This window comes from Struthio camelus, chromosome 7 (assembly GCF_040807025.1).
Source record: "Struthio camelus isolate bStrCam1 chromosome 7, bStrCam1.hap1, whole genome shotgun sequence".
Lineage (NCBI taxonomy): Eukaryota > Metazoa > Chordata > Aves > Struthioniformes > Struthionidae > Struthio > Struthio camelus.
The window spans coordinates 33,628,014-33,653,934 of NC_090948.1; the positions used below are offsets into that span (position 1 = coordinate 33,628,014).

General features: G+C 39.7%; 1 protein-coding gene across 13 annotated transcripts in view; it reads right to left on the reverse strand.

The window, feature by feature from the left end:
* Positions 1-25,921, reverse strand: part of LDB3 (LIM domain binding 3) — a 132,076-nt gene that overhangs the window by 100,155 nt on the left and 6,000 nt on the right. For 12 of the 13 annotated variants that reach the window (XM_068950680.1, XM_068950692.1, XM_068950689.1 and 9 more), the window contains exon 2: positions 25,340-25,462. In XM_068950680.1, the coding sequence (XP_068806781.1) occupies positions 25,340-25,432 (93 nt within the window). In that variant the 5' untranslated portion in view covers positions 25,433-25,462. Of the gene's footprint in view, positions 1-6,452; positions 6,610-25,339; positions 25,463-25,921 lie in introns of those variants that run through there. The other variant, XM_068950685.1, reaches the window with a different exon arrangement.

Genomic DNA, 25,921 nt, shown 5'->3' on the forward strand with positions numbered 1-25,921 from the left:
GGTACTGATCCTGAGTGCACTGACAGCCCAGTATGCATTAGCAGTTCTGTCACCTTCCACTGGACAATTCCCCACAAAGTCAAACTCAGCTTGTAAGCACTTGCAGGATCAGAACTGCCAAGTTTCTTCAAAGGTTCTCCTTCCTCTTCCCTCCTTCCCTTTTTTAAATTTGAATTCATTTTAAGGCACTTCTATAAGGCAGGATGTTTCTTTGTGTTTGCAGTAGACAGTCAGATCTCAGTAATCAATATGGCCTTTCAGATTTTCACAGCTTTATAGCTTCTTGAATTCTCCATTCTGTGCAGTTTTTTAACCTCCTGATCCAAGTACAATTTGTCTTGTCTCCCACTACAAAGATAAGCAATAAAATGGGGGTTTTATGTCTTTTGCTATTGGTCGCTCTGGTAAAATAAATTTTTTTCTTTTTTACTTCATTCTGCTTGATGCATTCCAGTGTATATAACTAAGACTACAATGTTTGTTGGTTTGTTTTAAACTCTGAAGGGGTTTTGATCTATTCAGCAACAATAAGGCCTGAACTAAAAGGGCATTTGAGACAATACTGAGTGTTTTAGTTTGGCACTTAGTGGCCAGCAGCCACTACTGATATTAGGCAACTCAAAATAGCTTTGACTTTCAGTATGTCCTGAGGTTCCAGCACAGATTTGGCTGCTGTGTAAGTAACTCTTCTGCTCCTGCGTGTCCGTAAATCAGGGGGTTTATTACAGTAGCATTTAAATGTGCATTTGTTTAGGGAGTTCTTTTTGTTTCTGGCTACCAGGGGAGCAATCCTTCCTCTGTTCAACAAAATACTAGCCGGTCTGACAGAGCAGATAGCTGTCCTCTCTCTAAACCAGAAATAAGTAGCACTCATCTCCATGCTTTGCCTACAGATGCTATGGTCATGTAATACATCTCAAAAGGCATCTGTATGACAGAAAGTGAAATGTATCACACGTCCACAGTGACAGAGATGTTGAACTAGAACTAAATTTGCAGGAACTAAACTCTGTATCATGCCATTACTTTCCTCTATGGGCCACACTGCTTAACGTGAGCCTGTTTCAATGCGACAGCCCAGCATTAACCATTTACCATACAGCATCAATTAACCACTAGACACTCCTCTTACCCACAAGAATAACACAGGGTTTTTCACCTGTATCATTCCTCAGTGCTCTCTGAGAGAAGAAACAAAAGCTCAAGCTTCAACATTTCAGAGACTGAAGAATTCCTTTCAAAATCCAAGTGAATAAGAAAGAAGCAAACTTCTCCTGAGAAAGTGCAACGCAATTTTCTTCTGTAATACGCTTTGTCACGTTTAGTGTACAACATGACATCCTGCCAGGTATCCCCCAGCAGGGTCCTTTGAAATTTAAGGATGTAGCAGGCAAAATACAATCTCAACATACTTAACAGCTACATAAACTGCTAGACATTTCAGGAAGCAAGGGAAGTTGTGAAATAAGAGTGAAGATGTTTCTTCTACCTGTTAAAATTTAATAGCTTAAGCTTTGCTCTCCAACCTTTTCAATCAGAGATGCCACTTCCCTTGTGAAAAAGGAACCACACTTACCTAATAGGGAATAATTTGAATGCATTGATATTGTCTCAAATCTAAAAGGGAAACCTTGCTATGGAGCATTTATCTGACTGAACACTGTGAAGAGGATACTGGCAAAATAAAATTAAAAGCTAGGCAATTTGAATTTAAAGAGAGGAAGAAGCCTGCTTTACTGCTCCTTTATCTTGACTAAAGGAGGATGTAGCTGTTGATGAGGACAAAGATTCAACTTCTGTAGATGGTGATGCTGGTTTGGGATGTTTTAGCTCAGAGTGGTGGGTATAGCATTCTTCAAGGAATTGAGATTTAAAGTTTGCCGAGTACATAAAAAGAAGGATCGTATCTGACAAAGTACGAGCCAGTGACATGTACTGTTTTCTAATGGTAAAGGTATCCTCTTTTAGCATCGCTCTAAGTGAGTTTTACACCCAGCAGCTTTACAATCCTCTATTGCATAAAGGTAGGTCTCCCTCACAGAGATTTCAGGTGAGTAGCAGTATTAAGCTCCAAAGTTTCCAAAATGTGGTTTTTGTCTTACTTCCATGAGCATGTGCTCCACAGCACCCAGTTTTTATATGACTTCAGAACAGCCTACTGCTTACAGAAACAAAATGAAAGAAGAGAAACGAGAGGTTTCAGAATACTAGTGCTGTTTGAAGCAAAAGGCTATTTCAGTTTCAAAAAAGAATCAAACAAGTAAGATGGAAGAACAGTATCACTTCTCCCGTTCTTGAGGGATTTCCATCCCAGAGAGAGGCAGGAGCCTGTGATCTCATGAATCCTAATTCAGCAGAGTCCATACTTCAAGCAGCCTCAACTATCTTTGGGCAAGCTACTGGGTTTTCTTTGTTTGCAAAGGGAAAATCATTTGTTCAAACTCCCTAGGGAGTTCTCCAAAATGGTAAAGCATATTTACTTGAACATCCCGCTCAGTAGCACGTTCCCAGAGCTCAGTTAGAAAATAACACAACTACCACAACAGTTCTTTGACCTTCACAAAAGAACTTACTTAGCTACAGTTGCAGCAGAGATCATATTTGCACCTGTCGCCACCTGTATTGCCTACCTTGTCCACACTTACCCAACAGCCTTTTAGGATCCCACGAACTGTTGCCTTGCAGACTGGAATGTTATCTCTGATGACAAGTTTTTCATTCCACCAAGAATTACCCAGCAAGTACGTGCAGGTGGAGGAGGATTTCAAGGTGGAAAGGCTATGTCCAATAACTTGAGAGAAGTTACTAAGAGGAGCTTGGCCAATGTTTCCTACCTAGCTGAAATGCCACTGTGGACAGCCGCGTGCCCACTATGGTGATCAAGAGGTGTGGGTTACAGAGCTTTCAGTTCTCACTGCCAACGCTAAGCAAGATGCATCGCCTCCCAATAATTTCCAGAACTTGATTTTGTACTGCATTCCAGAGGATCCAACAAAGACAAATCTCCAATGTTTTAACTACAGATAACAAAGTGGGGAACCATCAACTACAAACAAGCACTTTCTGTCTAACCAAGAGGCCCCTGCAGAACACAGACTGCAGATTTGCCTGTGACGCATTCACAATACTGCTGGTTAGGTGGAATTTTTCCCTGGGACCCTAGGAAGCAATGCTTCTGCCAGTTCCTTTTTGGGTACCCTTCTTCTCTCCTGTTCTACATTCTTAGTATCTCATCTAGATTTGGTGATCCTCATTCACTGGGGTGAGGCCACCAAGTCAAGGCAGGATTATTCTTCCACAGCAGTCAAGTTTTAGGAGTGTTTCTAGGTAGGGCCTTGAAGCATGCCCTTTATATCTACTGCTCCAACTCTCACTCCTCTGCACATTCCTAGTTCTTTCAGAAAGAAAGAGAAGTTGCAAGAGAAGTTACAGTGAATTTATGTCCACCAGTCCGGCAGTGTGATCAGTGGCTTAGGAGCTCAGGCATATTTTCAAAAATGGCTTAGACATTTAATTAACATTCTCAGGTACCAAAGTCTTGGGACCAAGTTCATGGAAAGAATGCATTCAAGTTCAAAACTTGGCTTAGCAGTACTTTCCGGCCTGCCTTAGTTACTGTAACTTCTACAGTGAGGCATGTCCAAAGTAACTGGTTTGGGGGAGGCAGCCGGAAAGCTATAGTATGACTGAGAAAGAACTTCAGAAAGTCTAAGGTGGTCTGCTTCTATGTGCCTAGTTTGTCTTTTTTTCCCCCTTCATCTGTCACTAAATGAATTACTACACAACAAACTGTGTACACAATAAAATACAAGACATTTACTTTAACAGGGATTCCTGCTGCTAGTGAAATAGTATTTGTTTGAAACAAAGGAGGAATTTAAGACATACAAAGGAAAAAACTTTACCCTCCACTTTGATCTCAATGAGGGTTTTGCTAAACTTCTGCAGAACAGGCTTTGTCATCTTGTTTTGTCTGCAAACAGTCATCTGAATGGTTAAACTGAAGTAACATCCTGTATTTCATAAAGCAAAAATGTCTTCAAAGAAAACAAAAGATTAACATATTTCCTAATACTCAAATGCAAATCTCAGGTCCAGTCAGGATTATGACAGGCAGAATTATGAAAGTGTTCTGTTCCAGGCAGAGCTACATTTACAGAAATATTTTTCAGAGCTGCATACCTACATGCAAACAAAACATGTAGTCACTTTGTAGTTTTAACATGTCAACAGAGTTTGATGTTGGCCAAATTTCTCTTAAGTCTCTTAAACGAGGATATTACTTGGTGAATGATTGGCTGACACCCTTCCTAGTCTTTATTTTTCGCCCAAAACCTCCCTCCTTCCCCTTTATTTTATTTATTCATTTTTTTAAATATCCTTCCTTATCTCATAGTCCCTTTTTCAGTAACATTACTTGGTATGATGAATCATGTTTGCAGAGAAAATATTTAGTAACTGTCGGCAGTGGAGCTTTGATGTGTTTCATGTCAAGAATTTGCCAAGTGCAATGGTAACAGAAAACAACATTTCTCAAAGTGAATATGCACCTATTTGACAATAGAAAGTTTCTACTTCTGATACCAAAAAGCAGAAATATGTGAAAATTAAGAATGCTTAGACAGCTACTGGGCAGCTGGGAAGATTCTTGGGGCAGACAGAAGTGCCAAATGGAGCTGCATTAATAATCTCTCTTTATCCCAGGATGGGACTACTATTTATAGAATTATACAGCTCCCTCAGAGACTGTACTATTACATATGTATGTGTGTGTGTGTGTGTGTGTGTGTATATATATTTGTGATACGGGAGCAGCATTTATGGATATAAATGGGAGCAGCATATGGATTTTATATGCAACTGCCTAGTGAAGTCTTAAGATGCTCCCACAGTTTTACTAGACATTCTTTAAATAGCACCACGGATTATGTGCATCTGGTTCTCTGTGCTGGTGACAGAGATTTTCTTCTGAATGGCCTTTCCCTCTGCCTTTTTGTACCATTACCAGGATTAAAAGAAGTTTACCCTCTACCTTCCGCCTCCATTTTCTGTAAATCTCCAATACAAAATCCTCAGGAAAAAGCCCCTCCACAGTTCCAGACCATACCAATTGGCCTTTTGGGTCATATCCAGTCCAGCACACATTCAAGTAAAAGTCTCTTCTACTTCACATATCAATGTGAGCTTCTTATTGTACAGCTAGAAAGTAATAATTCATGCTTCATAATGATGCTATTCTTCAACAAAGTCAAAGTCCACTCTACCCAAAGTCAGAACTAGAAAAAGACATCCATTACTCACACTGTAGAATTGAGTCACTACTGACAACAGCATTTTGCCAGCAAAATGTGTATTATCAAATTGGAGACTTCTGAGGTTGCAGAGGGAAATATTAGGCGTAAACAGTAGCTGATATTAAAGCTGCATGCATCAAACACAGAGGAAGATGTAAATGTAAGTTTCTAGCTATCTGTGTTTTTTGGCAAAGGAAAGACAAATCAAAAATTTAAGGATTTTTGTTTTTTTAAAAACCCCAGTGAGGTGTTGACTGCTTGCTTCCATGTATGGTACAGTGCCTAGTGCAACGGGGCCCAGACCTTCCCTGGCCCTGTTACCTCAGGGTAATACAAATAAACAACCAGTATGTTTCGCAGACTTAAAAATGAGATATCAAGCAGTACTCTAGACAAACGATACAGAAAGCTGGTATAAAGAAATCACCTAGGTGTTCAAATGAGTTCTTAGTAAAAATACAAATAGAAAAAAGGAGAAACTGAGATGTCTAAGAAAAAAACACTTACAAGATTTTTGGATATGTCAGAGAAGAGTAGGACAGTGTCTTTACTCCCCCCTTCAAAGCATTAACATTCCTCATCTAACACTGCTGCTCTTTCCAAATACCACGGACAAACAGAATTGACATGAAAGCATGGATTTCAAGCTCTGTGTTCCTCTGCCCTGTAGTCCAGGCAATAACTCTAGCATCCACTGCAGCCTCTGTGAAGGGATCCCTTAATTTAGGCTGATTTGTAGCGAGTGCACAAAAGCAAAACCTCTGCAGACAATAAGGTATCGGTCATGTCCCCTGGGAGGCCCCTTATCCATTTTTATCATGCATGACCCTGTAAGAATGTGCAGTGCTACAGTCCAGAGGGAGAAAAGCACCGGGCTGCCAAGCCGAGCTTTTGCTGGCTGCAATTCAGATATGACACAAACTCAGGCCCATCTTATGTAAAGACTGATAAGAAGGCAGCACACTGTTTATGCTATATCAGCATGTAATTAAAAGGTCTTGTGCTTGTATTAGCAGGTACACTGATAATCAGTCCTCAGAAAAGACCAGAATGGAGAACTGAAAGTGAATATCAAAAGTGGTTAAATTCTTCCAGGGATCACAAAGAATAGAACTGCTTCAAGATTAACAGATTCTGAAACAGCATGATTACAAGTACCGTCCCTCAGTAAAGTGTGAACCAAGCTGTTGTGGAAGTCAGTCGAGCAGGAAAACTCTTGTGCAGGAAATGAATTCCTTCTGCATACTCCTCCTGTGACCCCCGTCTATTTGTTTGGAAGACCAGAGAAATTTGGTTCTGTCTTTTGGGATTTTATTTTTCTGTCTTGTTGCCTGTTGACACATCAGAAAAAAAACCCTTAGCACAGTGAAAATATTATGGCCCCAATTCGCCACTACTTTCAACAGAGTTGTTCTCTTCAGTGCAAACGCAAGCTTTTCAGTTTCTCTGGCAATGGTAAATCAGAGCCTGTATTTTTGTCTCAGGAAAAATATTCATGATTTATTTGCAAATAACATCTGTAAAATACACCTTTAATTTACAACAGGATTTTAAAAGCTCTTCCATTCCCCCTACAGTTTTAGGTTCTGTTTGCTGGCTTTGTGAATATGGAAGTAAAACTAAGGATTGTGGGCAGCCCTGGTGCTCGTGTCCCTGTTCTCTTCTGTCCTAAACAGCAACTTACCTACTCTTATCACCAAAAGTAACCACCTGTAAGTCCACTTTACTTTTATCAGAGCTTTGTTACCCAGGAAATCCTCTCTAATGAGCATGGCTGAGGCCACAGCAAATTCATTTCACAAGAGAGCGAGCTGGCTGGGCTCACACCTAACTTGCCATCTTCCAGACTCAATGTGTAGCATGCCTTTTCTCTAGCTTTGCACCAGACAATGCAGTTCTCCTCCAATAAGGAAAATGAAAACTCAAACTATACAATCTTTGCAGTCTTTTGAAATAAGTTATATTTAAACCTAGATCACAAAAACTAAAGTTTGGAGTTCCCCATGTTGACAGAATGCAGATATCTAGCCTGTGTTACTGGCAGGAAGTCAGGAGCTGATTAAGTTAGAAAAATGATCCATAAGATCATCAGGATCTACATCCTTTTATCTGCAGTTCACTTAAGCAAATCTTTGCCAGGATAAATCTATGAAATCTAGATATCCATAAAATTATAGATATATGTATAATGTATTCAGGAGAGACTGGATTCCAGATTTAGGAGTTGTGTATTTATCTCAGTGGAAAGGGAGGATGATAAAAAACTTCTGAGATGAACATGAAATAATATTAAGTCACTTTTTTTTTTTTTCTGAAAACCATCTTTTGTTTCCCTTTATAGTTTTATGTTATAGATATAGCAATTCAACAGGGAAACGTGACCCGCATGTAGACAGCTCAAATCCACTTATAACATACAATGTACCAAAGAGGCTGTTTTTGCATACATTACAAAGTATTTGTCAACCTGTAACACAGGTATTTCCATAGTAGACAGTACTATCTATAATGCTCCATTTTGTTAATCCATCATTTGAGCTGTGTTAATATTAGCAAATGAAAATTTTTTTTTAAATCTTAGTATTTTTGTTATAAACTTACAATCTAAGCTCCAACAGTATTTTCAGTATTTAAAAATACTGGCTGTGTTTCGAAAGCCTGACTTACAAGCATTGTAGCGCAACATCATTTGCAAATATATTGGCTGTCTTAGGCATTTTTAAAAATGGGGTTTATTTATAACAGAGGTTACTTTGCCTTGTTAAAAATAAAAGTACATATACCCTATATGAGGCCTGTACTTGCACACATGGCCCTATTTCATGAAGGGCATGAATCCAAAATTAGTACAGATACTAACTGCCAATTAACTCTCCCTTTGAGTTATGATAAATGATCATTTTGGAGTAAAGCTACACATTTTCCAAAAGGGGCTTTATCACAGCTATGTTGACAGGACTTTAAGTAGGGTGGTATGCTTAGTACTACCATAAAGTAGTTGAAATATGTGTCCCAGCAGGTGCCACAAGTAGAACATAGATTTGCTTTGACGTTAGAACATAGGGTATAGAATGAGTGCAGGATTGTTTCATGGATTTAAGAAGAGCATATGTCCTGGATGGTTTGGAAACACTGAGCCTTCAGGGTTCAGCATTAGAGTCAGAGCTACGCGAGTCTGAAGAAATCCTGCCTCATCATGGTAACAGTTGTTTGTGCTTTATGATCATCAGGGTAACTATCACTGGAGAAACATTTTGCCACCTCTAAGGCAAAAGCTCACTGAACTATAACCTCTTAGTGAAAATAAGACCAAAGTATTAAACACATCGTTGGAGCTTGAGGGGATATATTTGTACCACAGAACTCTAAAAATATTTGTATCTATTTTACAATATGTAAAAGCATCCTTTACATTTATTTCACATACTCGATAATGCCCTTTTTATAAAAGCTTCATCCTGAACCTTTGCGCTAACTCCCAGCATTATGGGATGCTGGTAATCAACACCTAGTCCTAGACCTTCAGGTACAAAGTGGCATGAAAGAAAAGATGACATCTTTTACCAACCAAAGAACCTCTCTGCATCTATGACTTAACATGTTACCAATCTGAACTGACTGAATTTAACCTAACAAAGCAGATGAAAAACACCCTTCGTTAGCCACACCTCCTTGCTGTCAGCATGTCGTGCGTACATTTCTTGCATCCATATACACACATGTGATCCTTCACCTTCACAGTGATTTGCAAATGCTCAGTCTGGTTGTGATCTGTGCAATAAGGTTTCTCCTTGAATTCTTTACATCTTCTAGCGATTTTAGTCTTTGCAATGCCATTCTATAGAGGTATTCATGCTTCCTTTCGTAATACCTGACCAATGGTACAGAGTTCTAGAGTTTTCATTTTCAGAAATTACTACAAGACCTTTCTTGAGCCATTCGCATTATCAATTTATTGCCTTGCATACGAATTAAGGTCATCAGCTAACTGTACAAATAAAATGAGATATCTGGCCAGTCTGCTTGATAGCCAATTTATAGACTTGAGGTATGCAAAAACTGCAGCTAAAATTAAAATTTGTGAAAGATAATGGAATTATCCCAAACCCCACAAGGAAATCAGCCTAAACAACGTATACATTTCCTGGGTTAACCCTACAATATATACACAGTTGGAAACAGAGCATCAATAAACTCAACCCTATCTCCTTGATTAAAAAACTTCAAGCTAGTTCCTCAAACAATAGAAAAAAATAGCACGTTCTGTGGTGTTTAATCTCCTTAATGGAGCTATACTGGCTTATATGAGGTAAAAGCATTACTCTCATCTTGGGGAGTGTAGCATTCCTCTTATGGAAGGAATTTTAACTTTGCATTAAATGCTATTTTTTCCAACCTCTTTTTTTTTTTTTTTTTAAAAAACACAAGCGGATGAGAACAGCAAGATCGTCTTTCAACTCACGAGGCCCTCTCCATCAATATATTTCCCCTGCATTTCCACAGAACTAGTGGAATTATACCAGGAATAAATTTGTTCCAGTATCTTCAGTTACTCTATTTGGGAGCCAGTCATTTGCCTGACCTTCAGTGCAATGCTAAAAACAGAGTTTGTCTGTCATCAAGAGCCAGTGAGATTTCAGATAAAACAGAAGTCACAGCTCCCGCAATGAAATTCCAAGAGTGCCCATCAAAGGCTTGCCAACAACAGGGTCTTCCTTGGTCAGTACTTTTGTACTTTAATAATAATAAAAGGGGTGGGGGGAAGGGAGAGAGAGAGAGAGAGCGCGCGCGAGAGAGAACCAGAGATAAAGAGAAATTGTACAAGTCTAGGTAGGGGCTACTTGGAATTGGGCATGTCACAGAAACTTAGGGCTCAATCCAAAGCGTATGACATCAGGAGGACCCTCTAATTATATTCTGCCTAAATATGGATGACTTTAATAGCTTGGTTCTTTAAAACCCCAGCCATTCCTCACACTATTGAGGAAAGCTTTTAACCCCTTCAAACATGTTCCAAGTGAAATATTACTTACTAGACTATGAGGGGAACGTTCCTTCTCGCTATGAATACAAGAAACTACTTGAAATAACATATAGAGCAACACAAAAAATCATGTTTGTTCTAAACCCCTATGTCAATATTGTGAGCAAGCACTTAAGTGGAAGCATGACTTTCTTCTCCAAACTTCTAACTTCCTTGTTTAAATTTAAATAGATTAATCGTGTGCTCAATAGGAGGATTGTTAGAGGAGGATAGCTTCTAGGCAAGACTTTAAACACTTTTCTTCTGGTCCTATGCCAATATGTAGGCTTATAATGCTCTTTCCTCTTTCAGACTTGATCCCCTCATTTCTCTTGAAATTACTCTATCCAAACTTAAGCCTCCACATACTATTCCAGTCTTAGCAGAATATTGCAGAATGCTTTGACTGTGAAAGATGTTGACAGCAAAAATTACCAGAGTCCTTTCCGCATACATCCTGCACCTCCATTAGTATATGCATAGTGGGTAATATGTATTTTAATCCAAGACAAAGACTTGCCCTTACAGTGCAGTGATTTAATCTCTGTAAAAGAGATGTTTAAATTAGCCATATTAAAAAAACAAACAAACAAACAAAGATGATGATGATGATGGAGGTATCAAGAGGTAAGAATAGAAAGGAAAAAGACTACTATCAATTTCCAGAAAGTGTCAGGGGTTACAAGAAGCAAAAGCCATGCTTCAAGGCTAACTGTAGGTTAAGAATCATACCATCATTTAAGTGCAGATTACAGAAAGCTCTCCTTAAACATAAGGCTTTGTCATTATCTCTATTATGTTGCCTCATTAAATTGAGATTTGTCACAGTGCAAGCTATTAGCAAAGCACTAGAAAAAGAGAGAGTAAAGTGTCAGGGGGAATATCAAACTAATGCCTATTTATCTTTGGTATCACAGCAGCATGCAGAAGTTCCACCAGAGAGTCTGAGCCCATTGGACAGGTTTGCAAATTCATCCAAGACAACAACATCCATAGCCATCAAAAGTATGGCCTAACAAGCTAAGGCAGACAGCATAAGGAGAAGAAGCAATAGAGGTGGGATGAAAACAAACAAACAAACAAACAAGAACAAAAAAGTCTCCATGTTCTCAAATACTAAAGAAATGCAACTGGACCAAAACTGAAAAGATACCATCAGAGCAGCCTAGATTTTAAGTATTCTGGTAGCAAAGCAAGATAAAGTGGAAAAAAAAGTCTTAAAAAAAAAGTTCTAAAATAAATACACAGGTCTCATGCAGCGTGCATTCAGGATGGAAGATGGAAAGAACACTTCTTGCGTACCAAAAGTATAAAATTGAACTCAGTTAAAAATACACCAAGGACATTGAAAGTCACTACCTTTTTCATCTGTTCTCATGATTTGCTATCTTTCTAGCCAAATATGTTTTCACTTGATTTCCTATTTCTTCTTTTTTTTTAAACAAATAAACATAGAGTTTTAGAATGCTTAGTATTACAGCTTCACTTAATATATTAAAACATTAAAATAGATATTAAAAAAAAGAGGTCTCAGCTTCGTATCTTCAAAGTGACAGCTTCAGTCCTTAGAGTTAACATTTAGCCAGAAGAAATGCATTTAGATGACATGCTGAACTAATTTTTACTGAATAGCACATTAAAATGTAATTGTAGGAAAGTGGGAGGACATGAGAGCATCAGAAGATGGCATGCACCCTCTTCCAGCAATTTTGGGGCTTTTCTTGCTGGTTCCTCATCCATATTTTGATGTTGTTAAGTTGGTGGTTTGCAGTTGAATAAGATGATGCTTTAAAGAATTTTTTCCACGTTGACTCTTTTTACAGCATCTGTTTACACCTGGACACTCTCCCTTCTAAGGAAGGGGTGTGAATATAGTCACTACTTTGTATGAGATACTGGCCAAGAGAAGATACTTTGGGGGAAGATTAACACTGTGGACTACTGGCATCTGGGCCAGAACATTCACTGTAGGGATTCTAGAATGAAATGCCAACAAGGAAAGTTTGCTCCTAAACTTATACTTTGCTCCTAAATTTATACTTTGAATACAGAGACTTGATGATCTGCACTTCCTGGCAAGAGCTCTTCCTCAGCCTCCCAAGCTTGGAGGTGCATTTAATATTGGGACATAATTCAATTTCTGACAAGACCGGGGAAAAGGATCAAGGCTTAATGAAGACAAAGGAAAAATTATTATTAAAAGTCCTCTTGGCAACATTTTCCTCAGCTTAAAAGTAATCAGAAGTCCAGTTAATATGAGGCAAGTAATTTAAGTGTTTAATTTTTTTTTCAACTGCTGCTTTGTGCCATTTTCCTGACCTATAAAGAGTTTAAAAGCAGAAAAGATACAGAAGAGTTATAGATCAAATTAAGTAATTGAGCTAAACATTCAGAGAGTGGCAAGAGAAACAGGCACCTATCCATACCACCAGATGTCATGAAACTCAGATCCAGCTTTTGAATTCTTTCCCCATGGGAAGGATCAGCATCTCACACTGTACTTATAAAATATAACACTGTACAAGAGTGTCCTGCCTCCTTTCCAGGTTGTCTTTAGGACACATGAACTGCAGGGAATTGTGGGTGGAGTGTATAAAAGATCATACTGCAGCTGCTTGTGCTGCACCTGTTCGAGGGATAAATAAAGCAGCTCAGTTCTAGTTTTGGTTTCATTCACTGCCAGTCCCTTCATGTGCAAAGAAATGATATACCACCTCTTCATCTTGCTAATCAAACTGGAAATATCCCTTGAGTACTGTGGAAGTGTTGTGGGTTTTTTTGTTTTTTTGTTTTTTTTTTTTTTTTTGGCTGAGAACGTTCCCACAAGCTGGGATAACTTCTCTCACAATTCACGTACATTGGAAAAGACCAATGGCTCTTTGTTCCATATTCTTCCAGAGAGCAACCCTGTCCGTGCAAGTTACCAGTCCTTAGACTTCTTCTCCCTTTTATTAGAAAAGGGATTAGAATTAGGTCTAGATGGAACTGATCTGAAATTAAAACCGAATTAATTCACAGATTCACTGGAGCTTACAGCTTTTGTGCTGCTTCTCCCTCATCACATACACTTTATTTACCTCTGTGAATTCCCAAGGTAGAAACACTTTACTGTGTAAAAGAGCTGTCAAAGTACTGCATGCGGCATAGAAGAAACATACTAAGCCTGTGTGAGTTGAGGATCCAGTCCTTTTTGATGCAAGTCACTGGGGTCTTTCCACTGACATTTAGGACACAGATGCACATCTTCACAGGACACATTTTCCAAAAAGTTTTTGTTGTTACACTGCAGGGGAGGTGGGTATTTTGTTTGTTTGCTTTTGAACTCCATATGTTGCTCTCTCACCTACTTCCTTGAGTCACCTAAAGGATGATGTCTAGAAACTCAATCAAATAGATATTATCTTCAGAAGACACAACATGGATTTAGAAAACAAGTACATGCTCCCATATAGGGAAACCTAACTGCACTTTGCCATGAAGAACTGGTGGAAATGATCAAAATCATCATCTGTCTCTGTTTTTTGATAGGATGAATGCATCCTACTATTTGTGCTCAGCCTATTTTCAATGAAAAAGGGATTGGAGATTATAGTCTGAAATGACAGTTGGCAGGGTGAGCAAACAAAGCTCTGCAGAAAGAGATTTAGGCACAGATACATAGATGTAAAACAAGGGAACTGCCCATGAGCAGGACAAAAGCATGATTTGTGGTCTACAGTAGGTGTGGTTATAAGGAGAGGAATGGGTCTTTCAGAAACTCTTTACTGAGATAATCAACACTTAACACTCTCAGCGCAGTAACGATATCAGGATTAGCTGCAGCTTGGGCTCCTCAGCACAGGGTACTCAACACTATTAAATACAGCAATGCCTCTAAACAGAGAAAACGGAAGCCTCACAGTTAAAGAGCAGTTGTGAACCTCCACAAGGTATCCTGCTTAGCTAACTCCTTCCTGTACTCTTACGTCCTGCACGGTCTTTCTTGTCCTTCCCTTTCCCTTCTTCTACAAGAAATCCTAATATTTTGTGGAATGATCTGTGGTTCTCACTTTCCCAGTGCAGGTCTTTCCCAGTGCACTTTCCCAGGAAGTCTCCATCTCCTTAATCCTTCACTTACAACGCATTCAATCAGAACACCATAGAAAGGTGGAGCAAAGAAAGGATGGGAGACTCTGATGAAGAGGAATTCGGCGTCAGAGTAAGGAAAAGCAGTAAGGGGAAGCAACCTAATGCAGTGTAACAACCAAACAGAAGCAGGAGATGGCAGAGTACCATCCCACACAGAGCAAGGACAAACGTCAAGTGGCATCCCTAGGGTTCTCCCACACGAACACAGTCCACAGCTGTATCAGTACTTGCCCTTGCAGGCAACGGCCACAACTAAGGCGTTCAGTTTTCAAGTACGGGAGATTCCCTCCCTCAAAAGAAAGCCTAGTGAGCTTGGTTATTCCAGATAGGAGGGCTGAGCTGCATATGCCAAACACCTGGTGCTATGCCTCCAGAATGAAATGGCCAAACAGCTCTGGTACCCTGACGGTCTGTTCACCATTTCTTTCAGGGGCTTACCTTCAACAGCCTGCTGCCCACAACTCTGCGCACGCATCTTGAACTACTGACAGCCATATGTCAACATGGCATCTTAATTCTAGAATCATTACACTAAATCAGCATCAAGCAATAGACAATTGAACTGAAAAGAGAGTGCTGTTCAGATGGATCATTTCTGCTGCTGATGCTCAAGAAAACAGTGACACTTACGAACTTCTTACCACTTGCTGTCATTAAGAAGGTGGACAAGCAATAGAGAGATCCCCATTCACCCCATCCCACAGAGCGAGCAAACGGATTTAGTCCTGAATAATCTGTTAGGTCATTTTGGCAAGCCAGGGACAAGAATCTTCTAGACAGGAAAGCAATTTTGACAGGAGGTCAGGAAGGTACTTTGATTTTCCAACTCTTAACAAAAAATTTAGTAGGAAGACTATCAATTTATTTCTTAGAGTAATTACTCTTAGCCAACTCTGATGAAAGAGAACATCTTGTTTCGGCTGCCTATTTCTTTTTTAGGCACCTCCCCGTAGCAGTACCACCTGCCCTTGGCCATTTTTGAACCAGCTATGACGAGGTAAGGAGAGAATGCTGACATTCTCAAATAGAGGACAGCTCCCAATGACCCCCAGGATCAAGAAAAGGCAGCCCAAATTCACCCTAATACCATAGCATTCCGGATTTGGCAGTACATACTAGAATCTGGGATTACACATAGTATTTTTGGATTTTTGGATGCCACATCCCAAGCTGGCATTCCAAAAGTCTGAAGTAAATGTAGCATTCGTTCCAATTCAAAATAGCTTCCTAAGTTACAGGATGCTTTAAATATAGCATGAGAGTCCCACAGAGGCCTCTGAAGAGCATGCATGTTGCCCTAACCAGGTGTAAGTACTACAACGCCTTACATGTTACTTTTCATGCCACATAAAGACTAACTGTGACTAATGCGGGCTTTATACTGAAGAGCCATAGCTTGTTCAAACCATGTGTGCACCCCGAGCCAGTTAGTTTTAAAGAGAATATGGGCTTATGTCTATATTAAGTATGGCTAAGCAAGAACAGCAAGTGAGGGAGCCAAATCAGCCCAGTAGCTGCTATTTGGACTCTGAGCAAGGGTGTCAGCATATGAAAGGCAGAGTTCTTCCTACTCCTCAGCTGCCATTGCTACAAATCAAGTGTATTTAGAAGGATTTTGGACAAAGGATAAAACCTATTTATTCACAGGGTTCAGGCACCGAACACCTGTGGTGTAGATGATCCCAACACCAGCTACATATGTGGGAGGTGCAGAAGGTAACTCCACCCTTGCCAGGGCATTTGCACGCCTTTAAGACATTTGACCCATTACGTCTTCCCAAAAGAAGGGCAAGATTTCATCGACTTTCTGGAAAAATGGCTGCTAGCCACGTTTTTAAAAAAAAAAAAAAAAAAAAAAAAAAAAAAAAAAGGAGTCATCTTGTAAGAAGCATGTTCAAGATGTCATCTGCAGCCATTACTACGCTGGGACCTAATTATTTTCAGGGTACCCAGTTCCAGAAAAACAGAGTGCTTACACACAAAGCTAGTGGGTGAAAAATACGGGCTCTTTCTTCCCCTCATAAATAAAAATCAAAATAACTGAAAAGCTGACTCGTTTTGCTTCAACAAGGCTCTCGGAAGAGCCCAGAAACAGCTTTGCATTTTTGGGAAAAACTCCTGGAAGAACACAGAAACAGTTTTGCATTTTTGGGAAAAACTATGCCCTCCATGGACCCAAAAATGGAATTTTTTAGAACTGTTTCAAAAGGATTCCTAACAGTAAGGTGGATTAAGCTGCAGGGCCAGCTTCAGGCAGACAGCCCATATGATCAAGCTTTTATTTCACTTGGGCTCTTAAGTTATGATAGTAGCTAAGTAAAATACATTTTTCCCCTCATCATCTATAAGGCATGTTTCGATGGATACCAGTTGTTTGCTTTTAAATATACCATATTATGTAAATTATGGGTCAACACAATGCAACTGAACAGCAGGCCTACTGACATCCTTGTTCTCACTTTGCACAGGCAATAATTCAATTCCTTATGAAGTGCCATTTATTAAATATCATCATATACTTTATAAAATTAGGATTTAGGAATGTAAAAATAAAACAAAAAACCACCCCATATACCTCTTCTCAGATTTCACCCTCAAGTAACCTTTTAAAGTTTTTAATTATAGCTGTAGCAGGAGAAACAGCCCTTTCATGCTCTTTTTAAAGTTAAAGCTTTTTCAAATAGCATAATTAATTTCAAAGCATGCCATAAATGGCATTGCAAAATACTGTTCTCATTTAATTTCTTTCTTCAAGACTTGCAAGTCTCAATTTTTAACATACTCAGAAAAAAAATCTTCTTCCTTCCTCTCCTCTACCTCATGACTTTTCAACAGAAATTAACAACTCACCAGCACACTGGGCATCCAGTTCTTACTGCAACATACCCAGTGAACAAAGAGGAGCAATATCTCATATTATCCTGGACACTGTTTAATGGTTTATTATGCGTTAAAGTGGTGGCATCTCAGATCCCTATGTATATAAACTTCTACTTGAATGGTGAATGCTACATACAAAACAAATCAACTACATCAAAGAGGTAGGCTTGAGCAAGCTGGGCACACAATACAAAATCATAAAGCTCATTGCCTTTATTATGCCATTTTGATACTTTTAGAGCGCTATTGAAGGGTTTTTTTAAAAGTCACATTTTATAGATCTACAAAGGGTATTTTTTACACCCCTAATCAAGCACAATTAGATAACAGGAGTGACCAGATGAGAACTGCTGCTACTAAAATAGATGGTTAATGCTAACTTATTTGCAGAACTGATTTCATTCTTTGTGTTCCATTGGCTGAAGAACATTCTGCAATAATGTACTCTGTTCCGAGTTAATAATAGGGTTATCTGCTGTGTCACAGAAGACAGCAATTTACCGAGTTCAGACACCAGACACTATAATAAAAAGTAATAAATGAAAATAAGTTTAGTTGTACATTTTCATTGTAAAGCGCTAACAATTCAGTAGCTTAAAATTCATAATTTAATGGTTACCTCTTGCTACATTCTACAGGTTCTAAAGGAGCTTCAAGATTATTAGAAGTTAATTAAGTAAACTTGGGGGCTTCCTGAAATATTATATCAACTATATTCTCTGCTACATAAGCTCTAAGTCAAAGAGAAATTTATCAGACCAGAATATCCAGTTGACAAGGAACATCGTAAAACGTTTTAAAAAAAAAAAAGAGAAAAGAAAAAAAAGAAAGAACACACCTCATCTGAGCTGTGGACATGTTTTCCTAGATTAAGGAAAACTGTCCTCTGGAAAGACACAATAATTATGGTTATCTCCACTTGTGAAATCCTTCTCAGCTTTTCACCATCGCTGGGCCCAAGTTTCTCAACACAGTCAGTCAACACTATGCCTCCTGTTCACGGGAAAGGTTACGTCCTCCTTCCTACTGCAGTAAAGGAAGCTGTAAAGTCCCTGCAGACTGTTTTTTGGAAGCAGTAGTAGCCTAACACCAAGAAATACTGACTGTATTTAAAAGTGAGTTGGTAATTGCATAGATCTATGTCTAGTTATTTCACACACTGAACTCTTTCACAGATAATGCCACAATGGAATTGATGACCCAGATATACCCCAATGAGCTGCATTCAGCAGATGAAACAGAAAGGAAGGGCTACAACTGCACTAGTTAATCTTGTGTCAGAACAATCAGGGCGGCAGGGTTTACTACATAACACCAGCTACACATCATTTAAGCCAGTACCTCAGCTATTACAGGCCATTAGTCATATTAATCTGGCCTAGACTCTAACAGTGCTAAATGTTTCTCCTGAAATACAGAACATAGGTAGAACTGAGAAACAGAACTTAAAACAGAGCTGTCTAGGGTGTTTGCATAGGTACTATGCAGAGCACATAGTACTCTTTATGGACCCTGGCTTTCAGCATTGAGTTTAGTATTAGTTGTTACTTTGATCACACAAACACATATGAGGGGTCTTTCAATTCCAAGCACATGTCTTATCTAAAGGAGAAACTGCTTGACCAAAAGCTGAAGTAGAGCTGTAAACCATATCCTTCCTGAAAGTTATGTGGTGGAGGACAGTATACACATGCAAATGACATTACATTATGATACTGACTAAAAAAAAAAAAAAAAAAAAAAAAGTCTCTTACCTTTATGGCAAAATTATCATTTCTGGAAATTCTGACTTTAAAGATACAATAATAAGCTGTATTGATTTTTCAGAATGTTTTCCTCAAGGTACAAAAAAAAAAAAACCAAAAAACCAAAAAAAAGGCTCCTTACTTACAGGTATTCAACCACAGTATATGAAAAACAGTTTATCTGGTCGTGGAACTGCTTTGTATTACAGAAATCAGGTATTTGTTGAAACCAAACCTTCTCCTGAAGTGTTAGGTGAAACATCCATTGGAATTGCTCCTCAGACCTGACATGACATTTTTGGTCAAGATAATGAATGTCATCTGCCTCAGAGTAACTAGTGCCCCACTTGTTCAAGCACACAGACAGCCAACTTATTTAAGCCTCTGCTCTGATTTATTCAGAGAAGGGACGTGTCCCATCCCCAGGCTCCAGAATCTCTTTCTCTAGCCCAATAAATATTATTTAAACAGAACACAACTGCGGCATTCGCTCCCTCCCTCCTCTGTCCAGCGCATGCCACTCGTGTTTGATGAGATGCAACTGTATTATACAAATGTCTTATTTACTGTATTGTCACTTGTAGCATAGATCTTGACTACTGAGAAGTCTCAGATAAACAGTACCAAACAGCACCAAACCAGGAGTTTTAAAGTTACTTGTGGGGCTGAGTCTCTCAAAAATGCAATCATTTCTGCTGCGGCTGTAAACATACTGGAATTGGACTGCAAATTAGTTTGAAAGTAAAGATGCCATCTGAACACACCAGCACTCTTCCATGATAATGACACACCTATACAACACAACAAACAACTGCATGTAGAAAAATTTTGAATGCTATGATTTGATTGGGATGACTGCTGCTCAAGAAACGATCTAGAAGTTAAGCAGATTATCACAAAGGAATGCTGACACCAACAGAATGGCTGTTTTTTCCACACACAGACAGCAATGTTCTGGAGTGTTCTTAAAAGCTGCCCTAGAAATACTTCCTTTCCTTCTTGCAGGGAACTATTCTGAGCTCAACTGCAAGACAGCGGAAGAATTTAAAATGGCCTATGGATAAGAACTCAGTAAAGCTTTTAGACATAAGAGGGTCAATACATGAAAGTCCAATGGCTCACACCCCCACTTGCAAGTTGACTCAAAGACATTTGCATTTTGGTGGAAAAAAAATCTACTCATCAGTAGTTAAAAGAGAGGGGTTTTACAAGACATGAGACTTTCCTATTAGTCTGTAGAATACCACCTATTATCAATACTAATCTACGGCTTTCAGGATTGTGAAGGACTTCACATTTAGAAATGAAACAAAACCTTTTCTCTCAAAGTTGGAGTTGTATCACAACAGCTACTCAGCAGTTAGAAGCATCCGAAATGGATGCTGAACGGGTGATGTGCAATCAGTTTCAAAAGAACTTGTTAAATGTCTTCAGTTCAGTCAACACATGTATACTTCCTTCTTCTGATGACAATTTATGTGCAGCACTAGACAGCTGTTCAAGTGACAGTGGCAGGGTGCATGGGGCTTGCCTCAGATCATCTGTTCCCTGCATTTAAGAATAAAAGAAAAAAAGCCAAGAGGGACTGCCCTTTCAACCATCACTCACCTATTGTGAGGCACTGACAGCCCACATGCAATAAAGCAAACAGGAGTACAGGATGAATATTCTCACATAGATCCTCTGAGGGGAACACAGTCACAGAGAGAGGCTGACACCTGCATGTTTGGGAGTGGAGGAGGGACAGGAAGTAATTAAAAAAACATGCTAGTAAAAGGAGAGAGCCCAGCGAATACGACAAAAGCTTTCCGGCTCCTCCAGCGACATGGATTACCAATGCTAGAATAGCTCTTTCAGAAGAACTGTTTCAGGCTGCTTGCATCAGAGCAAGTGATGCAAGTGATATAGATGAGCTAAAAATGTCGTCTTTTTTTTTTTTTTTTCCCCTCCTATTAGTGCTCAGGATTTCCCCTCGCTGCACTGCCATCATGGTCAGATTTCAACTTCTTATTCACTTACTAAAGTAAAGCCAAAGTAGTTCTACAATATCCTCTTGTTGTTGTTTTGTTTGTTTAAACAGCATCTCCTTTAGCTTCAGGTTCTGGCTTTTGATTTGGCACCCAGGCAACATTAAAAAAGAATCCTCTCTATTAGGAAACACAGACCTGAGCGGATAATCGAAGTGAATACACCAGTCACCAGGGACTGCGCTGTTTTGGACAATATTTTAGCTATCTCAGATAATAATTCTTGCATACCTTTCGGCTCATTGCATCACTTGCAAGCCAGTCAGCCTCGCTGGAAGAGTTCGCTGTTCAACAACCATCATTCACAAATATATGAGGAGACTCTGTCATTGCATCCATCCACATACAATTACACCATCTTAGGTAACATGGCAATATAGCACTTACATAATTAACCACGCCTAATATCCTTCTTAGACAGGATTAGGTCTATCAAATTAATTAATTCTGTTTGCTTTCAGACAGTCCACACAGGCAGCAGGAGAAAATAAACTGCTTTGCTGCCTACATCGATTTGGAAAGATGAGATTTACGCATACAATCAGGCCACTGGTGACTGCTCTTAGCAGTGCCAACTGCAACTCTCAGTCATTTCAGTAGGAGCAACAGATGCTCAGCTTCACTGAGAGTCAGTCACTGCTGTTCTCCTACCTCTGGTACCTGCCCATGATATCGTATGATGAATTAATCCTAGAGGGTGGGAAGGTCTGTACGGTGGGGAGTAGAAAGCTGTTTTTAAAATACTAAGTCTTCCCAGATTATTTTCTAAAGAACTTGTTCCATTACTAAAGAGTATGAAGCTGCAGGGTGACATTAGCTCTTACGTACTTGTTTCTCTCTCTCTTCTCTTCCCTTCCCACTACTGACACCAAATAGGCACTTATTTTTAGATACAGAATAGAGCATTAAGCACAATGCTCCATTTCAGGGGGACACAAAGCTATGTCCTCACCTGTCACCCAGCTGACTGACTGGTATCCCTGGGCCTTTTGCTGTTGATGATTCAGCAGTGATATGAACACCTGGACCTTCCAGAAGGGAAGAAAAGACAGCATCTCAGAAAGCATTTTAAAAAGTCCTTTAAATCTGAATTGTTGTAAAACACAGCTCTGAGAAAGAGTAACTCCCTTCCTTGCTCACTGTTTTAAGAGGAGCATTTTCTTGAATAGAAGCATCAGCAAAGCCTCGATCTTACATTGTGCTTTTGTTAAGTGGGCCTCAGAGACCTTCAGGTTTTCTACCTGCTTCTCAGGTGGAGAAGCAGGGGCAGCACTGGAATCATCACGGGCTGGCTGATCCATGCTGAGCGTGGATCCCCAGAGCTCCAGGCCACAGCTCTATTCCCTAAGTCCAGGGTGCCCACTTTCTGCCTAGCTATGGACTAGCTTAATACTAGTACCAACACTAGCTTCCCCTTTCAGAAAGGCCCTTGAAGACATGCAGAGGTAACACTACAGATGGGACGAACAATCCTGGTGTGGCAGAAACTGTCAACTCTCCCAGGAGCCCAGAGGCAATTCTGTCACTGTATAACTTGCAGCAAGACAGAAGAGCACAGAGCCTCCATAAAGGAGGGTGAATCATTCTGTTCTCAGTGGCACCCCACAGATAACTGCCTGGGAGCTGCCAGAGTATAATGTGCATGCCTGCAGGTAAACCCTGTCTGCCTGCGTAGAGGGAAACTAGGTATGAGGAGGCAAAAAGATCATTGCATATCTGGTATTAAAAGCAACTACGTGGCCCGTTCAGTTGAAATGACTGCATTTTAGGCACCACTGTCTTGCACGTTGGAAGTCTGCTCCCATCGCAGTGCAGCCAAAACCAGTCCACAGATATGTGCATGACACCTGCTGGCAACGTTCAGAGCCGTATGCCCTTCCCAAGAAAGGGATTTTCCTCAGAGTCATTTTATATTCTCAAGACGTTCTTGAGCAAAAAGCACCTAAGTACAGTTTCTCTTCTCCCTATGGTAAGATTGCAATTATGGCCGAGTTCACAGCTCACCTCACTTATGTCTGCAAACTGCTGATAATGGGAATCTGTGATAGGTTTCGGGAGATATTTATGTGAAAGATGTTAAAGAGAAAAAATAGACTTTTATGAGGACACTATCACCAAAAGCCATGCATTGAACTCTCTTACAATTAAAAACATCACAAACAGCAAGCATTCCTATTTCAGCTCTCCCTTCCCCTCTCCCTGAAAAACAGTATGTTCATTTCTGCATTTCTGCTTTTTCCCCTAAAGCAGGCTTCAAAACCCAATCCCACCCCTAAAGCAGGCTTCAAAACCGAATCCCACCCCTAAAGCAATGTTCACAGCTAAAAATGGGGCATCATCGCAGAAGATTTCAAAGCATTTCCCAGTACTTTCTGACACTTCTACCGCCAGGAATGCAGCCAGCTGTGCAAAAGGGTAATTCCTCTATGCCTCTGGGAATCCAGCCACCACAGAGATTTACTCCAGCTCATCACATGCCCTCCGCAGCCCCATAAGAATCACACAACCTTTGAGCACAGTGAGTCTCCCTTATGAGATCACGACCTAAGACTATGGGTTCTCTGAGAAACAACTGGCTTTTCACTTTGATTGTGTCATATACAGTGCAAGTGTCACAGTCCTTAACAGGTTGCTTCTAGCCATGACTGAATTACTCACAAAAACCCCAACACTTCACAAAACAGAGCGCTAAAATGTCACGAGTATACCTACAGAAACACTTTGGCACCTCTCCATCTTTACCTTCGGTGAGATAAGGAACAAAATACCAGAACTATTTACCATGCTGAATTTAGTATAAGCTTATGACTGTGATTTTATTTTTATGAGTAGTCATTTTTTGTAACACTGACAGAACATCCTTCTTTGCCATTCCTAGGGCACAAAGACCTCTTCTGCAAAAGGGATTATGAAAAGATCCGCTCATCATCATAGGATCTTAACACAAATACAGCTCTCTAGGCAGAAAGGCATATTGTACATAAGGATAAGGAAGAGCAAATAAGGCAGAGCTTTACAGTTTGAATATGAAATAGGACAGTTAAGATTTCAGAAGACTGCTGATGTCTTTGATTCATGATTGTTGCAGGGATACCAATTGGGTATCCATAATTTAACCAATTGTGTTTTTTCATTAAGAAAACGTTTTCAAAGTAGTAGCGATGTTTTTTTGCAGTGCAGTGGACTTTCTGTTTGCAATCTATTTGTTTATCTGATTCATCATTCTGGTTATCTAAATGATTCTAGTATTCCTTGAAAAGACTGTTATATAAGTAACCTCTCTCGTCACTGCTCTGCAAACTGATAAGCCTTAGGCAGGAGATTTGTGGTGCAATCAGGGTATCTCTAAAAGATCTGAACATTCTGAAATAAAGCTGAGACTGCCAAAAAAGCAGGTAGGAGGTGCTGGAAAGAAGAGTTCTCACATCGCAAGTTACACAGAGCTATCTAGTTTTTTAAGAGCAGGGCAGGGATGGGAAACCGCTTTGCATTTGAGGACCATTGAGCGTTAAAAGCTCTTAACGAACAAAATAATTCGGGTAATAACAGCCCTACACTGAAATGCCTTAACACATTGCTTTTATAGAGGGAAAAAAAAAGATGGCTGTGAGGAAAATGAATTATAACCAACAGATGCACTGGGTAATTAATTATTAAATCAAACACTGTTCATCAGCTACAAATGGAACCTTCTGCATAATTTAAGACGATATTTTCGGCACTATTGAGTCTTCTGCTTGACACATCTAATTTTCATCTAATTATCACACTCCCTTGACCCAGAAGAGAAGGAAATATATCCCTGTCTTTGTCCTGTATGAACACCCAGATGCCATACGTTTAGAAGCAATTACATACTTATTTTCTGGAAATATAATTTTATGTTGTCATTCATAGTTCTTCTATTCCCACCCCCTAAAGGTCTGTATAGACAGTACCAGAGAGGCCCTTGGCAGCAGAAAAGGTACAGCACTATATAAAACAGAACTGGAAGCTCATTTAAGAGAGACAGCATTATCGTTCTTAAGAACACACAATTCAACCAAAAATGTTTTCCTGTGCATCATCAATGACAGGCTGTGCCTTGAAATGGTATTTTTAAAGTCTACATTATATTCTTTTTATTCAGACCTAACTGCAAAAATCTTCCATTTTGCTTGGCCAGATCAGAGCGTACATACATTTACTCTACTGCTGTTTTCCAACCTATAAAAACCTCAACGAAGCTTTCTGTTCACTTACTCTGGAGATGGTCAAGGGCATGTTGAAGTCCTTGCCGCCTTGCAGTCGGAAACCCCATGGTCCAGGTCCATTCAGAGTCACGCTGTAAGCCATTTTGTACCTCTTTCACCAGCTGACAAGGCACTGCAGAATAGAAAGATGGGGTAGACAGAGAAAGTGTGTGTGGGGGGGGGGAACAGAATGAGAAGAGGGAAGAGCTTCCTACAAGGAAAGCAATTCTCTTCCTGCCTTGCCTGTTCAGTCGTGCTGGAATACCACCTAAGAATAGATGGGAGCTATAATGCAGATGCTGATATCCCAGCTGAGTAGGGCCCATAAAAGGTTTGTAACCAGACACCTACTATGCAAAGACTTCATGACTCAGAGGTCTAATATAGCCCCCAGGGTGGGGGATAGATCTTTCTAGGCTTCCCAAGCCCCTCTCTTCATGCTCGTTTACTTTATGGGCAAAATATATTTTGGAAAAAACAAACAAACCAACCAATCAAAATCCCATGTTAAAATCCCAAATATTCAAATCTTATTACTAACCTGTTAACAACTACAAAGCCATTTGTAACTTATGCTTCAGAACATATATTT